This window comes from Neophocaena asiaeorientalis, unplaced genomic scaffold (genome assembly GCF_003031525.2).
Source record: "Neophocaena asiaeorientalis asiaeorientalis breed wild unplaced genomic scaffold, Neophocaena_asiaeorientalis_V1.1 scaffold594, whole genome shotgun sequence".
Lineage (NCBI taxonomy): Eukaryota > Metazoa > Chordata > Mammalia > Artiodactyla > Phocoenidae > Neophocaena > Neophocaena asiaeorientalis.
In genome coordinates, this window is record NW_020175066.1 from 1,797,728 (window position 1) to 1,816,337 (window position 18,610).

Sequence of the window (18,610 nt, forward strand, 5' to 3'; positions counted from 1 at the left end):
AAAGTTAAACAGTAGAGAGGGGATAGTGAAGTATGTGAGTGGGTGGTAGGAATCACTTTACTGAGTGGCTTCTAAAGTATACGTTGCTAGATTAATATGCATTCTCTAATGTTTTCATGACATTTTACAAAAATGAAATATTGTTAGGTAGATAGAAGATTTATTTAAATTACTTTTTCAGGGAAATTCTCTGGCAGTCCAGTGGTTAAGATTCTGCACTTTCACTGGCGAGGGTACAAGTTCAGTCCCTGGTGGGGGAAATAAGTTCCCGCAAGTTGCACAGCGCAGGCAAAAAAATAATTAATTAATTAATTAACTAATTTTTTGGAAAAAATAAGAATAAAATAACATTTCTAGTACTTAACTTTTTTTGCTAAAGGGGAACTGTCACTATAATATCTTAGGATCCCTATTTCTTGCATTCTGCTAATACTCAGAATAATTTTACTGAAAAAATATGTTATTCCTAAGAAATAAAGGTTAAAATATTAATTATTTTTATTTCAGAGAAGAAAGAGACATTATCAGATTTCACTAAAGCAGTCTTTCATTTTTAGCATGATTTACCATTTTAAAATTGGGGGGTTCGTTTGTGTTTCGGTTCATCATTGGTGGTTCCATTTCAGGCTTGACCCTCAGTGATGCTTTTTATTCTGTCTGGATAAAGAGTTCAGAAGTGTTGGTCAGTTCTCTAACTAGGCTTACCACACTGTCTAATAGAAATGTAATGTCAACCATAATTACGATCACATATATAATTTTAGATTTTCTTGTAGTCACATTTTAAAAAGTCAAAAGGACCATGTGAAACTGATTTTAAGAATATATTTAAACTTATATATATCCAAAATATTTTTATTTCAGCATGTAATCAATATAAAATTATTAATTGGATATTTTACATTCTTTTTTTTTAATATTAAGGCTTTGAGATCTGGTGTGTATTTTATATTTACAACAGGTCTCTTCTCAGACTAGCCACATTTCAATTGTTTAACAGCCACTTGTGGCTAGTGGCTACTCCATTTGGCAGTGCAGACTTAGGGCATTGTTTTGGCATCACACCAAGGGATAGCTTTCTGCTTATGGAAGGAAGAATGCCTTCTTGCTCTTTGAGCAACGATGTTCCTGATGTTGTACTCCATCTAAATATGAACTGACAGGTAGTAGCAATAATAGCTAGTCTTGAGGACTGAAATAGAAAGTGCTAAAATTGGGTTGGAGAATCATCACTGTGATAAGTAATATTTTAAAATCCCCCAGCAGAAAACTGGACAGCTACATGTAAAAGAATGAAATTAGAACACTCCCTCACACCGTATACAAAAATAAACTCAAAATGGATTAAAGACCTAAATGTAAGGCCAAACAGTATAAAACTCTTAGAGGAAAACATAGGCAGAACACTCTATGATATAAATCACAGCAAGATCCTTATTGACCCACCTCCTAGAGAAATAGAAATAAAAACAAAAATAAACAAATGGAACCTAATTAAACTTAAAAGCTTTTGCAAGGAACTTCCCTGGTGGCGCAGTGATTAAGAATCCACCTGCCAATGCAGGGGACATGGGTTCGATCTCTGGTCCGGGAAGATCCCACATGCCGTGGAGCAACTAAGTCCATGCGCCACAAGAACTGAGCCTGTGTTCCAGAGCCCATGAGCCCCAATTACTGAGCCCATGTGCCACAACTACTGAAGCCTGCACTCCTAGAGCCTGTGCTCCTCAACAAGAGAAGCCACCGCAATTGAGAAGCCTGCGCATCGCAACGAAGAGTAGCTCCTGCTCACCACAACCAGAGAAAGCCCGCGTGCAGCAACAAAGACTCAACACAGCCATAAGTAAATAAATAAATAAATAAATTTATTTATTTTAGAAAAAGCTTTTGCACAGCAAAGGAAACCATAAACAAGATGAAAAGACAACCTTCAGAATGGGAGAAAATATTTGCAAACAAAGAAACTGACAAAGGATTAATCTCCAAAATGTATAAGTGCTCATGCAGCTCAATATCAAAAAAACAAACAATGCAATCCAAAAATGGGCAGAAGACCTAAACAGACATTTCTCCAAAGATATACCAATTGCCAACAAACACATGAAAGGATGCTCAATATCACTAATCATTAGAGAAATGCAAATCAGAACTACAATGAGGTATCACCTCATACCAGTCAGAATGGCCATCATCAAAAAATCTACAAACAATAAATGCTGGAGCGGGTGTGAAGAAAAGGGAACCCTCTTGCACTGTTGGTAGGAATGTAAATTGACACGGCCACTATGGAGAACAGTATGGAGGTTCCTTAAAAAGCTAAAAATAGAACTACCATATGACCCAGCAATCCCACTACTGGGCATATACCCTGAGAAAACTATAATTCAAAAAGAGTCATGTACCACAATGTTCATTACAGCACTATTTACAATAGCCAGGACATGGCAGCAACCTAAGTGTCCATCGACAGATGAATGGATAAAGCAGATGTGGCACATATATACAATGGAATATTACTGAGCCCTAAAAAATGAAATTGAGTTATTTGTAGTGAGGTGGATGAACTTAGAGTCTGTCATACAGAGTGAAGTAAGTCAGAAAGAGAAAAACAAATACCGTATGCTAACACATATATATGGAATCTTAAAAAAAGAAATGGTTCTGACAAACCTGGGGCAGGGCAGGAATAAAGATGCAGACATAGAGAATGGACTTGAGGACACGGGGAGGGGGAAGGGTAAGCTGGGACGAAGTGAGAAAATAGCATTGACATATATACACTACCAAATGTAGAATAGATAGCTAGTGGGAAGCAGCCACGTAGCACAGGGAGAGATAAGCTCATTTCTTTGTGACCACTTAGAGGGGTGGGATAGGGAGGGTAAGAGAGAGACGAAAGAGGGAGGGAATATGGGGATATATGTATACATATAGCTGATTCACTTTGTTGTACTGCACTAACACAACATTGTAAAGCAATTATACTCCAGTAAAGATGTTAAAAAAAAAGAAAGAAAAGGGTGGTTATCGTAGGTCACGGTGATGCTGTGCTTCAAAGAAGTCCTACATCCCTTGATGCAACCCTATCCATTTTAAAAATACAGATACCCAATTCTTTCTCAAAAAAAAAAAAAATCCCCCAGCAAACTCTGTTTCAAGTTTTAAAAAAATCATTTAAGTTTAGAAACTGAGGTACAAAATAGATTACTGTCTTCAACCTGAACCATCATAACCAAATCTTGTGGAACAAATCAGACTCATAAAGCTTGAATGAATTTCATAAGGCAGTCACATGTAAATATTAGGCAAATATCTAAGCTTTTCTAGGCAGTTCATTGTTACTGATTCCCCAGCCCCCCAGCTCCCCGTTGAGGCAGCAGGCAGCATACACGTTTTCAGGTACCGTTAGTGTCAATAAATTTAATCTAATGATTAAATAGAATCTGATTTGCTGCAGTTTAAACTTTTTTCCTTCTCTCCTATAGAAGTGATTAACAAATCAGGATCTGAGAGTGGAAAGAGTCATAAATGTCAGCTAGGTTCATTATTTTAGAAAGGGGGCAGTAGTAAATGGATCTTTTACATTCTTTATATCTTTTACATGGAGATTGTTGGAGAACTATACTTCTCTAGAAGCTTGGAATTTAGTACAAAAATATTTTTTAAAATAACCTGTGCTAAAAATAAACTTAGGGTAACAAGTTTGGTGGAATCCTGAGATAGCATTTAATTTTTAAAGTTTTTATTTTAATCGAGTTTATGCACAATCAGGCCCTGGTTGTGATACAGCATCAAATGAGACAGAGCATTGCCTTCAGTGAACATTTGCGGTAAATGGGGTACTGACGATAAAAGCATTCCAGCAATTCAGTATAGTAAAGGATCTGTGGCTCATAGCTACAAGATCTGAAATGAGAAGGGAGAGGAAAGAGTCAATTCAGGGCCTATCATGGGGTGCCTTATAAGCTTTAGTAAGGAGATTGGACTTTATGCTGGGGGCAGTGGGGATATACTGGAAAGGTCAAAGCAGAGGGGATTTTGTGGTTTTAAGTGACCGCTGTGATCGGTGTTTGTATTACACTGAGCAGGAGTGGAAACAGTAAGTAAGCTGTTAAAGTAATGGGGTGAGAGGCAGTGGAGGCAATGGTACTAGAGAAATGTGATGAATTTAAGACATATTTAAAAGGTAAGAACTGTTAGGATTTGCTGATTGATTTGTCTCCTAAGATGAGAGAGAAATTAAATTTGACTTGGACAGGTACTTAGAGAACACAGAAGAAGAACAGGTTTAGTTAGGGCATGGGGATCTAGCTCCCTGCCTTCAGGCAGAAAACTTCCTATGACAGGTGAATTCAAGTCCCCCCAAACACATTTAGTTAAGCCAGCATTTACTGATTATTTTATCATATGCAATACATAGTAGGGAGTTTTTGGGGTTAAAAGGGTAAGATAAACACAGTTCTTTACTTCACATATCTCCAGGTGAGAACGACACGTATACATAAAACTATTTTTAATACAAGTTAGACAGTGCCAAGTGCTATAATAAGATATAAACAAAATGAAATTACTTCTTCCTGGAGGAAGTGGGGTTGTGAATGACTTCACAGAGTAAGTGGTATTTGAGTTGTATCTTAAAGGATGCAAGGGAGCCTTCCACCTCCCAGATTTACATCTCTAGCACGTACGTTTATCCTGGTATCTGACTCGCTCCTTAGCATCTCCATTTTAGCATGTAAAATGTATCTCAAATTTAACACATTCAGAACCAAATTCCTGATCTTCATTCCTTTAAACCTGCTCTTCTCACAGTCTTCCCTTTCTTAGTTAATGGCTTCCAAGTAAAAGCTGTTGCGAGTAAAAGCTGAAGTCCTTACAATGCAAGACTCTACAGCAACTACCCCTCCCCTCCATAATCCTGTTACATCTTGAACTCTTTGTACCATTTGCCCTCTTGTCCACTCTGTTCTAGCCAAACAGGACCTCCTTGGTATTCCTCACAAACTCCAGGTATCTTCCCACCTCAGGGCCTTTGCTTTTACTTTTCTTTTCACCTGAAAAATTCCTCCAGATATCCTTATGGATTCATTCCTTCAGCCATTTTAAGTCTTTACTGAAATGTCACCTTCTTAGGGAACCCTCTTGCACTGTTGGTGGGAATGTAAATTGATACAGCCACTGTGGAGAACAGTATGGAGGTTTCTTAAAAAACTAAAAATAGAATTACCATTTGACCCAGCAATCCCACTACTGGGCATATACCCAGAAAAAACCATAATTCAAAAAGACACATGCACCCCAGTGTTCATTGCAGCACTATTTACAATAGCCAGGTCATGGAAGCGACCTAAATGCCCATCGACAGACAAGTGGATAAAGATGTGGTACATATATACAATGGAATATATGGAATATACAATGGAGTATATACTCAGCCATAAGGAGGAATGAAATAGTGCCATTTGCAGAGTCATGGATAGACCTAGAGACTGTCATACAGAGTGAAGTAAGTCAGAAAGAGGAAAACAAATATAGTATAATATCGATTATATGTAGAATCTAAAAAAAAATGGTACAGATGAACTTTCTTGCAAAGCAGAAATAGAGACACAGATGTAGAGAACAGACTTATGGATACCAAGGGGGAAGGAGGGTGGGATGAATTGGGAGATTGGGATTGACATGTATACACTGATGTGTATAAAATTGATGACTAATAAGAACCTGCTGTATAAAAAAAGAAATAAAATAAAATTCAAAAAAAAAAGTCACCTTCTTAGTAAGGCCTTCTCTGTCCTCTTTCTTTAAAAGTACATGCCTCATCCCATGCACTTTAATTGACTTCTCAATTTCAGTTTTCTTCTTATCACTCACCATCCAGCATACATGTCTCTATTTATTTATTATTTATGTCTTATCCCACTAGAACATTAGCTCCATGACAGCATGAATTTGGACTGTTTTGCTCATTGGTTTATTCCTAGAGCTTAAAACAGTACCTGGAACACAGTAGGCACTAAAACATTTATTAAATTAATGCTTTGATTAAATATAGAAGAGTATTCTGAGCAAAGAAAATGACATGAACAAAATTCAGAGAAAAGGCTTAGCACATTGGGGAATGCTTATTGGTCTGCTAATTGGTCTTATGTGCTTGGTGTGTAGGAAACATAGAGAAGGAGAAATACTGAAAGGCAGTTGTGGTCTAATATGAAGACCCTCAGTAATATTCTAAAGATATTTTTCAGTTCGCAGTCCATGCAGTCTCTGGCACAGCTACTCAGCTCTACCACCGTAGCCCAAGAGTAGCCATAGACCATACCATATGTAAACAGATAAGCGTGACTGTGTTCCCGTAAAATTTCATTTACAAAAACAGGTGGCAGCGTTTTGGCCCCTGGGCTGTATTTTACCATCCCCTGCTATAGGCAATGAGGATCCATTTAAGATTTTGTACTAATTGGCTCTATTATTTAAAAAAAAAAAAAAAAAAAGGCGCTTTGGCAGCGGTATAGAAAGTACTGGGAATGGGGAAGAGAGATGAGAGCTGGAGATAGGGAGAAATTTTAGGAGTCTATGACAGTTAAAAGTAAAGACTCTAAAAAAAAAAAAAAAGTAAAGACTCTAGGAGCCTCAACTAGTCAAAGAGCTACGGGAATGACTCAAGAGGTGGGTTAAAAGTAATTCTCCAGGATTTGGCACTTGGTTGACTGTAAAGGGATAGGAAGGCATAAAGATGATTCCTTAGATTGGGTGCCTAGATAAATGATGATGCTGTGAATTATAATGAAGCTGGTATGTAGTCCAAATGTGTGAATTCAGTTTTTGACACATTGATATATTTTCAGAATAACCAGGATATTATCACCTACTAGTTGAAAATTCAAACCTAATCTTCAGAATAGTGGCATAGGCATGTAGGGTAGGAAGGAATATTAGGCGATACTTATCTTGAACTCCTCAAAACGGTTGTCTAGTCTCTTGATCTCCACTTTTTCAGCTCCCATCATCTCCCGAGCCCACTCAAATCAAGCTTTCTTTTCCACCATGTTATCGAAATCAGTCTTGTCAGAGTCATTGATGAACAATTTCCGTGTTGTCAAATGCAAATTTTCAGTTCTCATGGTACTTGATCTGTCAGCATTATTGACACAATTAATTTATCCATTTTCCTTGTAACATTTTCTTCACTTGGTGAAGGAGCCATCTTCTGGCTATCTCTTTGCCTTTTTTTCAGTCTCCTTTACTGGATTATCTTGTTTTCATACCCTAAATTACTGGAGTACCTTTCGGCTTCATCTTTAGATTTCTTCTAGTGTCAACACTTGCTCCCTAGGTGATCACACGTTACCTCGTGGCTCTCCCCTGAATTCTAGAGCTATACAGGTAGCTCCCTTTGAGCTAGTTGTACGTTTACAGGCATTTTAAACTGAACATGTCCAATATCAAACTCTGTCTTTCCCTCTCACCCTCCTCTCTACCCTAAGGAAAAAGTCCTGCTCAATACCTGCATTTGCCATCTCAGTGAAAGACAGCACTGTTTATCCAGTTTGCTCAGACCTTTAGAAAACTTGGAATCTTTGATTCCTCCCTATCACATACACCTCACTGCTCATCTTATCAACCTTCAGAATATGTCTAGAATCTGACCAGTTATCACCACGTCCATCACGAGGGCCCTGGCCCAATTTATATTATAAATCAGATCATATCCGTGTGCTCACATCCATCCAGTGCCTACTCATCTAGCCTAGAGCAAAATTCAGGTTCTTAATGTAGCCACTGAGGCCCTGTGTTACCTGGTTGCCTCTTTGATGACACATCTTTTACTCTCCTGCAGCCTCACTTGCCTTTGTTGTGGTTCCTTTTCAAAAATGCCAAGCCCAGGAGTTCCCTGGCATTTCAGTGGTTAGGAGGCTGCGCTTTCATTGCCATTGGCCGAAGTTCGATCCCTGGTTGGGGAACTAAGTTCCTGCAAGCCGTGCGGCATGGCCAAAAAATAAATGCCAAGCCCACTCCTGTTTTGGTGGCTTTGCGTATTACGCTGTCTCTGCCTGAACCACTTTCCCCTAGATAATGCTTCGTTCATTCTGTTTTTTTCATTCAGGTCTTTGCTCAAATGTCACCTCCTCAGAGTGGACTTCCCTGGACACCCTCTCTAAAATAACACCGCCCAACCCCCATCATTCTCTATCCCTTCATCTTTTTTTTTTAACATAATACTTGCCAGCATTTGACACAGTACATATATTCGTTTGTTTACGTTATGTCTCCATAGCTACAGTTCTGTGAAGGTGGGGGCTTTGTGTGTCGTTCATTTGGTAACCTCAGCATTTAGAACATTTAGTTAGAAATCAATAAATATTGCTTGAAAGAATGAGTAGATATAAAGATATCGAGAAAAGAGGCATCAGTGAAAAAGCCTGGGAAAAACAGAGAGATAATCTGAGGAGAAAAAGGAGAGCATATGGCCATTTATGCCAGAAGGGCACAGCAAAATCCAGTGGGTAGGTGCTCCAGTGGGACTACTAACATCTTGTATTTTAGGAAGGGGACTTATCTCTCCACAAGACAACTGGTGCCTGGATGTCATCTGCTGACTAAGAGTTGTTAATGCTCTAATTTTCTACACTTTTACAATTAAGGCACATTGAGTTTTTACTGTTATAGCTTTACAAAAGAAGTCCATGTGGACATCCTGTCACTGATTATATCTTGGATATTCAATTTAAAACTCTGGGCTTCCCTGGTGGCGCAGTGGTTGAGAGTCCGCCTGCCAATGCAGGGGACACGGGTTCATGCCCCGTCCGGGAAGATCCCACATGCCGCGGAGCGGCTGGGCCTGTGAGCCATGGCCGCTGAGCCTGCGCATCTGGAGCCTGTGCTCCACAACAGGAGAGGCCACAGCAGTGAGAGGCCAGCGTACCGCAAAAATAAAATAAAATAAAATCTATCTTATAATTTATTGTGTATCATTAGTGATGAATGTAAAATTTTATTGTTTTGAAATCAGAAGGGTCAGTACAGCATATTCCATACTTAAAATTAAGTAAATAGAATGCAATTAAATCCTAAGAATTTACTAAATAATATTTGAAAAATAAATGACTATCAGTGATATTACAAGAATTCGTTTTAGCTTTAAAAATTAACCCTTAAAGGTATTAAGTGTATACCTGTTTGTTAGAAGTAATAATACAAAATAGAGATGATCAGAGAATAGTTCTATTTGTGTCTTGTGAGATTTGTTAAACATGAGACCTTTGACTTGCCCTCCACTACCTCAGAAATCCCAGGGGCTGTGATCTGAAGATAAGTTAGGTTTATTTTTTCCTCTTTCAGCATGTCTTCTACCATAATACATTCCACAGATGCTGATAGCATCAGCTTTAGAGCCTTTTATAAGAAAATGTTCAGCTACAGTTAGTAGAACATAATTGCTGGACATTTATTTCTTGATGTATTTGTTAAGAGAAAAAGCTTAAATTAGGATGATTTGATAGTTTTATTTTCTTCCTATTTTCAAACAAACTTTTAAATAATTCAGAATTTTTTAAATGCTAAAAGAAAGTAAAATTAAAATCTTACCCTTTTCTATCCATCCTTTGCACATTTCTGGCATATGTACTTCCCTCCCTCCCTTCCTTCCTTCCTTCCTCTTTACCTCCCTCCCTCCTTCTCTTTATCTCTCTTCATTCTCCCTCTGTCTTTCTCCCCCTCTTTTTTCTTTCTTCTCTCTCTTCCTCTCCCTCTCTCTCTCTCTTTCTTCTCTCTCTCTCTTTCTTTTTTGGTCAGTCCCTCTTCCACCCCCTGCCACACACACACTCACAACCACATTAGAGTCAGCTCAAGCTGTCTTGCCGCTCTCTTAACAATGTAGAACACTCATACTCTAACTGAGCTATATGTGTGTTCATCCTTGTTTTTATACATAACTTACAGATTTCTTAATTTAACCCTTTTTAACACTTTTCTTCTTCATGCATCAATAGGTTAAATGATGTACCCATGTACTATTTTTTTTTTTAGCTTTGAACTTTGTACTCTTTATGTCTACAATGAATCATTTCTTTTTCGTGTGTTCTTCGAGAAAAATTACTTGAAAAACTGAATATTTTTCTTCTTATGCTACTTACATAGTGGGCAGAAAAAAACGTTTTTATAAAGCACTTAGAAAATGTTCCTATCTTCCTGAATTATAAAAATGTACACAGGTTAGCTGTAATTTGTTTTTTGACCTGGTGATCTTATATTTTTGTTCAGTGTAAGAATGTAGACTATTCATTAATATATTTATAAATACTGATATTAACTGTTCTCCTCCATACTCATGTATTATACAAACTGTTCCAGAAAAGATTTAAGGTGGGCATTTTATTTATGTCTTCTCTTCTGGCAGTCACAGCTTACCCATTATTTGTATTATTAATGTCCATTATCTCTCCCCAAATTACAATTTCCTTGAAGATAGGAGTCTGGAACAGCAAAAGGTTCAGCAAAGATGTCCAGTCCAAATTTAGAAGTGAAAAACATGTGTTGAAAGCGGGAGAGAACTATAAAGTATTGAGAGTATTCATCATAAAGTGAGGCATGTTGAACAGTACTGTCATTGCTAATAAAAAATAAAGAAACTTGTTTTGAATGTGATAGCTATTTAGTAGGAACTATTAAGTCTCAAATATTTTTGTGGTCATATTTACTTTTACAAGTAAATTCTATTAAATTCCCTTAGGATTATGTTAAAAGCTTTTAAGAATGGCCACTATCAGTGAATTACCTGTTGACTTTAAGAATCGGGCAAGTTGAGTCTCTAATTTGGGATTGTTATCAGGGGCCACATTAATGATAATAATAATAATAGTAGTAATAGTAGTGGTAGTAGTAACATCTTTTGTGCATGTAGAATTCTGTATTATCTCATTAGCCACACAACAACCCTGTGTTTTAGAAGAGGCGACTGAGGTAAGTAAGGGTCAGAAAAATTAAATTAAAAGCACGTGACCAGTAAGTTGAATAGATAAGACGCAAACCCAGTTATTCTCTTAACTGTATTAGATTGAGATAGATTATCTATTTGTTCGTTTGTAATCCATGATTTTTATTTATTTTGAATTTGAAATGGCAAGTTTAATATCTAAAACCATACAGTATTTATTTGATCTGTCTGGAAGCATTATAGATTATTTTTTCTTCTCCAATTTAAAAATTGCTGTTAACATTTCTTTTACTAAAGGAAGAAAATAGCATTTTATCTACTCGATAAGGAGAAACTAAATATCAATTTGAATACTTTCAGATATGCAGTCCATTTAAAATGACTTATAGGTTCAATTCAATTCTAATAACTCTCTAAAAGATTTTCTCATTTGTGGGCTAACAAAATAAATACTTGCAAGTTAATATGTATCAGAACATATACCTTTTTTTTTTTTTTTCAGAACATATACTTTTAAAAAATATATATTCATCAACTCTTTTCTTGTTCATTAAGAAAGTTTACTTTGGATTTTTTCCTTCATAAAATATACAGTTTTTCCAATGTAAAAAGCTAAAATTTTGCTTTCACATCTTTTTTTACCATCAGTATCCCCAAAGCGGTATACATTAAATTAGTTGCCTTGCTATCATGCTTATGTTTGACTTGTCAGGATTTCATATTTTAGTAAAAATAAAATAAAAATTTAACTTTAGTTCTGAAGTAGCATCTTGGTTTTTATTTCAGGTTTTATTATCTTGTTTCTTTGGATTAATAGACTAGTATTTGGCATGATTACCCAGGTATTATTGAAGTGATGGCTTTAATTCAATGGATAGAATTGGTGACTATTAGAAGGTGAATCATACAGCCTTGCTGCAGAGGCCATTCATATCAATGGGGATCATACCTTAGAAAAGAAAACTAAAGCATATGTGTGGTCACAACCAATCCTTGTCATTATGCCATGAAAGCCTTGGGATTTGTGATCAAAGCAATGGGCTTATCCTGAACTGTGGTATAACCTCTGGTTGAACCTTTCAAATTTTTATTTTAGGAGATGATACACTACTTTTTGACCATGTTACTTACCTCTAAGACCTGATGGCCTAATTAAGTGATAGTGATTAAAATTATTGTAAGCAAGTCAGAAGAAAATGTGAATTGTAAATATCTCTGTCCTCTGTCAGTGTTGTTTACTTATCATTTTCCCCTGATGTTTTAAAGAATTGCTGAACATGTGGTTTTTATCCAGAGCTGAATGTTCTGTTCTGATGAATATAAAACATACTTCACTTTGTAAATGTACATTAGAAGTATTAGAAAGACATAATCTTTGACTCTATCACTAAATTTCATCTGTCAAAGGAGATAATTCTGAACTATAATATTTGGTGTTATATCAAGGCATAGTTCTTAGAAAGATGCTTTTAGGATTAAGACGGAATTCTACTTATAACTTGAATGTCACTATCATCCATAGTAAAATTCAGGCAGTATATATACTTATTTATCTTTTTGTTTACATGTTGGTGTACCTCAGTTGCGTTCAGTATGTTTATTTTATGTTAAGAGGGTATTCAACTCCCATCAACTGATTTACTTATGCAGATTTCCTTCCAATGAGATTGTCATATGGTTTAAGTATATATACTCACTCCTTTACTTAATTGTCTTTATTTGATGATGTCCTTTATACTATATTAGATTCTTTGTAATCTTTCTTTTCAGTGCTAATTTATTGGAAACATTTGTCCTATTTTAAATTATCTCCTACTCCATGTATATAGTCCTCTCTAAACCAACTAAATAGTTCTTCATTGATCACTGGAAACACATGATATATGCAAGTTTCCATCTCTGTACCTCTTCTTAAGATATTCCCCTTGTCAGGACTGTTCTTGTGTTTCCCCTCTGCTAATATTTATCTTTGACTTTAAGTACCATTCTTCAATCATTCATTCAACAGATTTTTACTGAATATCTAACATGTTTCACTCACTATGTCTAGGCTTTGGAGGTGTAGCAGTGAACAAGATACTTAAATTCCTTTATCTCCTGGAGCCGTCAATTTAGAGGAAGCAATACAGTTTGATGAGTGTTATATTAGGGAAGTACAATGTATTATGTTCTTCTCCCTAAAGCTTTCTCTGACCACCCCAACTTTTTTTTTTTTTGACCACCCCAACTTTTAGACATCCTTTTCTCTTTTGAATTTCTAGAGTACTATTTGTGCCTACAACCAATTTCCTCCTAAAAAATGTATCCTTTCACTGTTAGATCTGTGATCTGATCTGTAGAGGGGAAGTAGCACTCACGTCTCCATATCCCAGATCCTAACACAGTTCTTTGCAGAGTAAAAATGAAATAAATGCTTTTTGTGATTATGATGTGTTATATCACTCTTCATACCTACCTAAAGCTTATATCAAATAATCAGTTAAATGATGGGAAATTTTAAAAGTTTTATACTGCTCATACTGAATTTTCTCTACCATTTTGTCTCCTAGAAATAATTGTCAGTGAATATATTGGTAACTTTTTATCACTGAAATACAGTTGACTCTTGAACAACATGGTTTTGAACTGCACAGGTCCACTTATGTGTGAATTTTTAAAAATAGTAAATACTATAGTAGTACCCTGTCCAATGTTGGTTGAATCCATGGATTTGGAACCGCCCATGTGGGATATAGAGGAACTGCAGATAAGGAGTGCCAACTATAAATAACACTCAGATTGACTGAGTAGACAGTAGGAACCCTAACCCCAGTGTTGTTCACATGTCAACTGTGTGTATAAATTCATAACCAGCAACTCAGGTATATAAGAAATGTCCTAATTTGAATTCAAATCTTCTTTATATTATGCTAGTAGGAAGTTCTTTCACAGTTATTAGATGGGTAGGGCAGAGACCTCCTTTTCCCAGGGCTTGAATGAGATCCAGGCTTATGTGATATCTAGAAAATTGGCTCTCACATCTTCAGTTCATCTTGTTCACTAGTAATATCTTCATTGTCTAGGACACATGGTCTTTTAGAAGCTGGCAGCTCTGCTGATTATCTAAGCTTGAGTTAAGAAATATTTGCTGATGCCAAATCCCTGGTGCCAAGGGACTGTCTTCCATAAGTGCACCATCATGAAGCCATTGTGTAGAGGTGGGCAAATTGTTCTCTATGTAAGGGTGCTTGACTGAAGGAAAGGAGAAGCAGAAATCCAACCTGTACTGCGCTTACCAAACTGAGTTCTCTTGGGGCTGAATTAGCCCAGAAGGATTGCTTTTTTCTAATTTATACAGAGGCACTATATGGACAAGTAGGGACCTTGATTACCACTTACCATCCCCTAGGTTCCAGCCTAACCTCTTCATCCCCTCCCCTTGCCCTCAGGCTAAAGAAAGCTGACTACAGATTTTGAGAAACTTGGTTCCCTAATCTTGAGGAAAAACTCTTCTTTGGTTTCTGTCTTTTTAAAAATATTAACCTTTGACACTCCTTCTCCTAGACATTTTACATAATCTCCTGTTTGCTTAGACTTTCACAAAGGACAGAAAAAGAGGATGTCTTCAGGAGGTCTCTGCTCTGGACCTTGCAAATGTTCTGGAAGTGCCTGAGAACTCTCTTGAAATTGGAGAAGTGTATGGGATGGGAGGTTGGGAGGTAAAAAATAAAGAAGCAAAATGTAAAATTCCTATCTCGATAAATTTCAAGTGAAGTATTAAGCTTAATTTTTAATTAATAAAGTTTAAAATCTTAATTTTGAAATATTTTTATAATGTCCACTCTACAAAATTATAGGGTATCTATCTTTAATAGGAAATTGCAAGTAAAATCTATGGTAATTATGGAAACTGATAAAGTATTACCTCCCTCCCAGCATTACAGAAATTATGCAACTGAATGTTTAACATAGTCCAGTAAGATTTAAAATTGCTTTCTTCATATCTTTTATTACAAATTTCTTGTTTATTTTATGTGTAATTTTGCTCCATTTAATTTTGAGTTAAATTAACTGAATTTATATTTACAGTAAGCTGTCAACATTAAAATAAAATAAATTCATAATAAATTTATGTGTTTAAATAAAGTAGGGCACAAACAAAATATATTTCTGTTAATTGAATGTATTTTTAATAAATTTATTTATTTATGGCTGTGTTGGGTCTTCATCTGCTGTCTAGGCATGGTCTCAAGAAAGAGTATATTTTTTGCATATTTTTACTATGCAATATGTATCTCTGATTTATAATGCGGATGACTGATCTCCCAAAACTTGGGAGAAACCTAGCATCTAAAATTCAGCCATTATATTTGTTTTGATTCCTAGGAGAATTATATAGAAGCATAATGAGTATAACAGGCAAAAGAAGGACAATATCCTCTAATTGTGAGAGCATTAGTGTGAGGGTACGGGTGGGCAGGTATTATTGAAATTTAAAGAATAAGTAAATAATTAAACCAAAATGCTGCTTTGATTTTGAATACACAAGGAAGGCATGGTCCTCCATTACTACTGTAGAACAAGACTTGGAAATAGTAACATTCCTCTTTACTAGCACAAGCAATAAGGAGTGAAAATAAGACATTTTGGGAAATTTTCTCAAAGCTGGAATTTATTGAATGCATACTTCAGCAAATTGATAGTTATAAAGTGACATATTTACATATGGGTAAATAATAATTATAGCATATTTTTAAAATTCTTCCTATATGTGTAGTATATATACATATACACATATAAATAAAATATTTTTTTCAGGAGAACCAGTTGTTTTCTTATCATAGAAGAATGAAAAGGTTTTGTTTACTTTTTAAAAAAATTGCTTAGAATATATGTTAAAAACATATTTTAAATGTGTAGCACTGTATATATTATGTAATAGAACCCATGCTTTTTTGATGATTAAGGACACAGGCTTTAGAGTTAAACAAATCTTGATCTAAGTTCCAAATTTATCATAAATCAGCTGCATAACCTTGGGCATATTACTTAACTTCTTTGAGCCTTAGTTAATTTTTTTAAATGGAGATGATACCTTACCTTGTAAAGTTGTTGTGAAGATTAAGTGTGATAAGTTGTTGTGAAGATTAAATGTGATGTTTATTAAGAGTTTTATTTTAGTACTTGACTCATGTCATGCAGTAAGTTATTTAGCTAAAACAAATTGAATATAGCTTTTTGTTGCATAAAATATGTCTTTTGTTAATTAGACTTATATGCATCATTGTGGAGAAGAGATTCTTAAAATTGTTGTATGAACATTGCATCATTTCATTTATGGTTAAACTTAACAGGATCTTCCTTTTAAAAAAATTAATTTTGTTCAGTTTAAATGTTTTGCAAGTCAATGATCAGGTGGTTGTCAGGCATTTGGAGGGCAAGCTCATTTCTACCCTGCTTAGTTAATTATTGTGATTGTAAACAAAGGATGTACGATTCAAAGTCAAGGAACATTTCACATGGATGATGGAGGTGATAATAGCTTAATTCCTGCTGAATTTTTTTTCTTTGCTCTAGTGAGTTCATACTGACCTTGTCCAAAATCTGATGACCTCCCTATTTCACTCAACCATTTGGAAAGCCGGGCCTGCCATAGCTGGCCCTGAGGGGGTATCTGAAAGACCACTGAGTCACTGACCCATGTCAAGACTGGATTTCAAGTCTGATCTATAGGACCTCTGAAATAGTTATACATGGGGCTTATTGTACACAAAAACCTAACTGGCTGCATTTTTCTGCTTATTAAGTATCCTGTTAAAGCGTATTTTAAATGTCCTTATTAAAGTCATGTTTATATGACTTAGTTTCTCATGCAGGTCATTTTCTAGGCTGATTACAAATTTTGATCTTTTATAAGAGTTAGTACCCTAAAACTAAACTTGAATGTTTTGAAATGTGAGCAAAACATACTGTTACACTGTGGCTAAATGCAATGAATATCTTCCTGGTTGGTGATGGACCAAAGCATTTTAATGCTTATAAAGATTTTGGTTTTTTTTTTCTGGCAAAAATTCCATATACCTCAAAAAAATCTAGTTTAAGCTATTGTTGATATTACAGCATGTTAAACTGTTTACGTCTTGTCAAACCTCAAATATTACTCAAATGTTGGTATATAAGAGTTTTGAGTTTGTAAGACTTGTCCTAAAGGAAAGCATGTGACCACCCAGTAAGGTGTTATTTAAATTTGGTTGGATGGGATCTGTCTACCTTAATAGAACTTTGTGATAGGGCTATGATATGAAAACAGTAAAAAATTTCCTATGTTTATTTTGTTCTTCTGCACAATAGGAAATGATCAGCCCTTTTATGAATACCTAGTCAGTATTCTACAATTTATAATATGACATTGTCTTTTATTTTTATATAGGAGTTGATCCCTGAATTTTATTATCTCCCTGAGATGTTTGTCAACTTCAATAATTATAATCTTGGAGTGATGGATGATGGGACAGTAGTGTCTGATGTTGAACTTCCTCCTTGGGCCAAAACCTCAGAAGAATTTGTTCGCATAAACAGATTGGTAAGATAGTAATCATCTACTCTGTCTGTCATGAGCCTTTTCTCAAAGTATCTTTCATGTGTTGGTATAATCATTAACCCTTACTCTTCTGGGCAAAACTGTAGTTGATAGGGATAACTAAAAGTGATGTAATAGTTCATGAATCTCCATATATACTTTATAAAATCTTATTGACATGAAAGGTATAATGTGTTTTTTATTCTTTTATGCAGAACTTAGGTTACTTTTATATGAACAAGATGATTCAAGATTATAAGTGAATTTCTTATTGAATTCTATGCTTTTTCAAATATGAGTTTCTTGTACTAGGAGAAGAACATAATTCTGTGTTCAGGTTGGAAGGCCATTGTACGCTTCGATAATAGAAACAAGATTTTCAAATTATATGCTGTATCTGTCTTTTGAAGGAAATCTTCATCTAATATTTAGAATATGAAAACTTAAAAAGTGAAAAGTGCAATAATCATTGTGCTTACAACCAACTCTTCATAATCCTCTCCTGTGGACTCTTTAATGTCCTCTGTTGTGTAGGTTCTGGATTATTTTATGAAAAAATATATGACTTTTCCTTTTTGCCTTTAACTTTCATAAATGCCTAGAATCAGGGAGCTTTATTCTCAGTTTTTGAAAGTAGTTTCTTTATCATACTTCATACTTCATATTAAAAATGAAACCTAGGGCTTCCCTGGTGGCGCAATGGTTAAGAATCCACCTGCCAATGTAGAGAACACAGGTTTCACCCCTGGCCTGGGAAGATCCCACATGCTGCAGAGCAACTAAGCCATGCACCACAACTACTTAGCCTGCGCTCTAGGGTGCACGAGCCACAACTACTGAGCCCAAGTGCCACAGTTACCGAGCCCAAGTGCCACAACTACTGAAGCCCGTGCACCTAGAGCCCGTGCTCCACAACAAGAGAAGACACGACAATGAGAAGCCCTCGCACCACAACGAAGAGTAGCCCCCACTTGCCGCAACTAGAGAAAAGCCCGCGCACAGCAACAAAGACCCAACAGCCAAAAAATTTAAAAATAAATAAATTTATTTAATAAATAAATAAGTAAAATAAAAATGAAACCGAAATTGCATTGTGTTTTTAATTTTACTAAAAC

The 18,610-nt window shown here is 35.7% G+C and overlaps 1 protein-coding gene across 3 annotated transcripts in view; it reads left to right on the forward strand.

The window, feature by feature from the left end:
* LRBA (LPS responsive beige-like anchor protein) overlaps positions 1-18,610 on the forward strand; it is a 723,035-nt gene that overhangs the window by 559,190 nt on the left and 145,235 nt on the right. For all 3 annotated transcript variants that reach the window (XM_024764049.1, XM_024764050.1, XM_024764051.1), the window contains one exon: positions 17,346-17,498. In XM_024764049.1, coding sequence (XP_024619817.1) covers positions 17,346-17,498 — 153 coding nt within the window. The remainder of the gene's footprint in view (positions 1-17,345; positions 17,499-18,610) is intronic.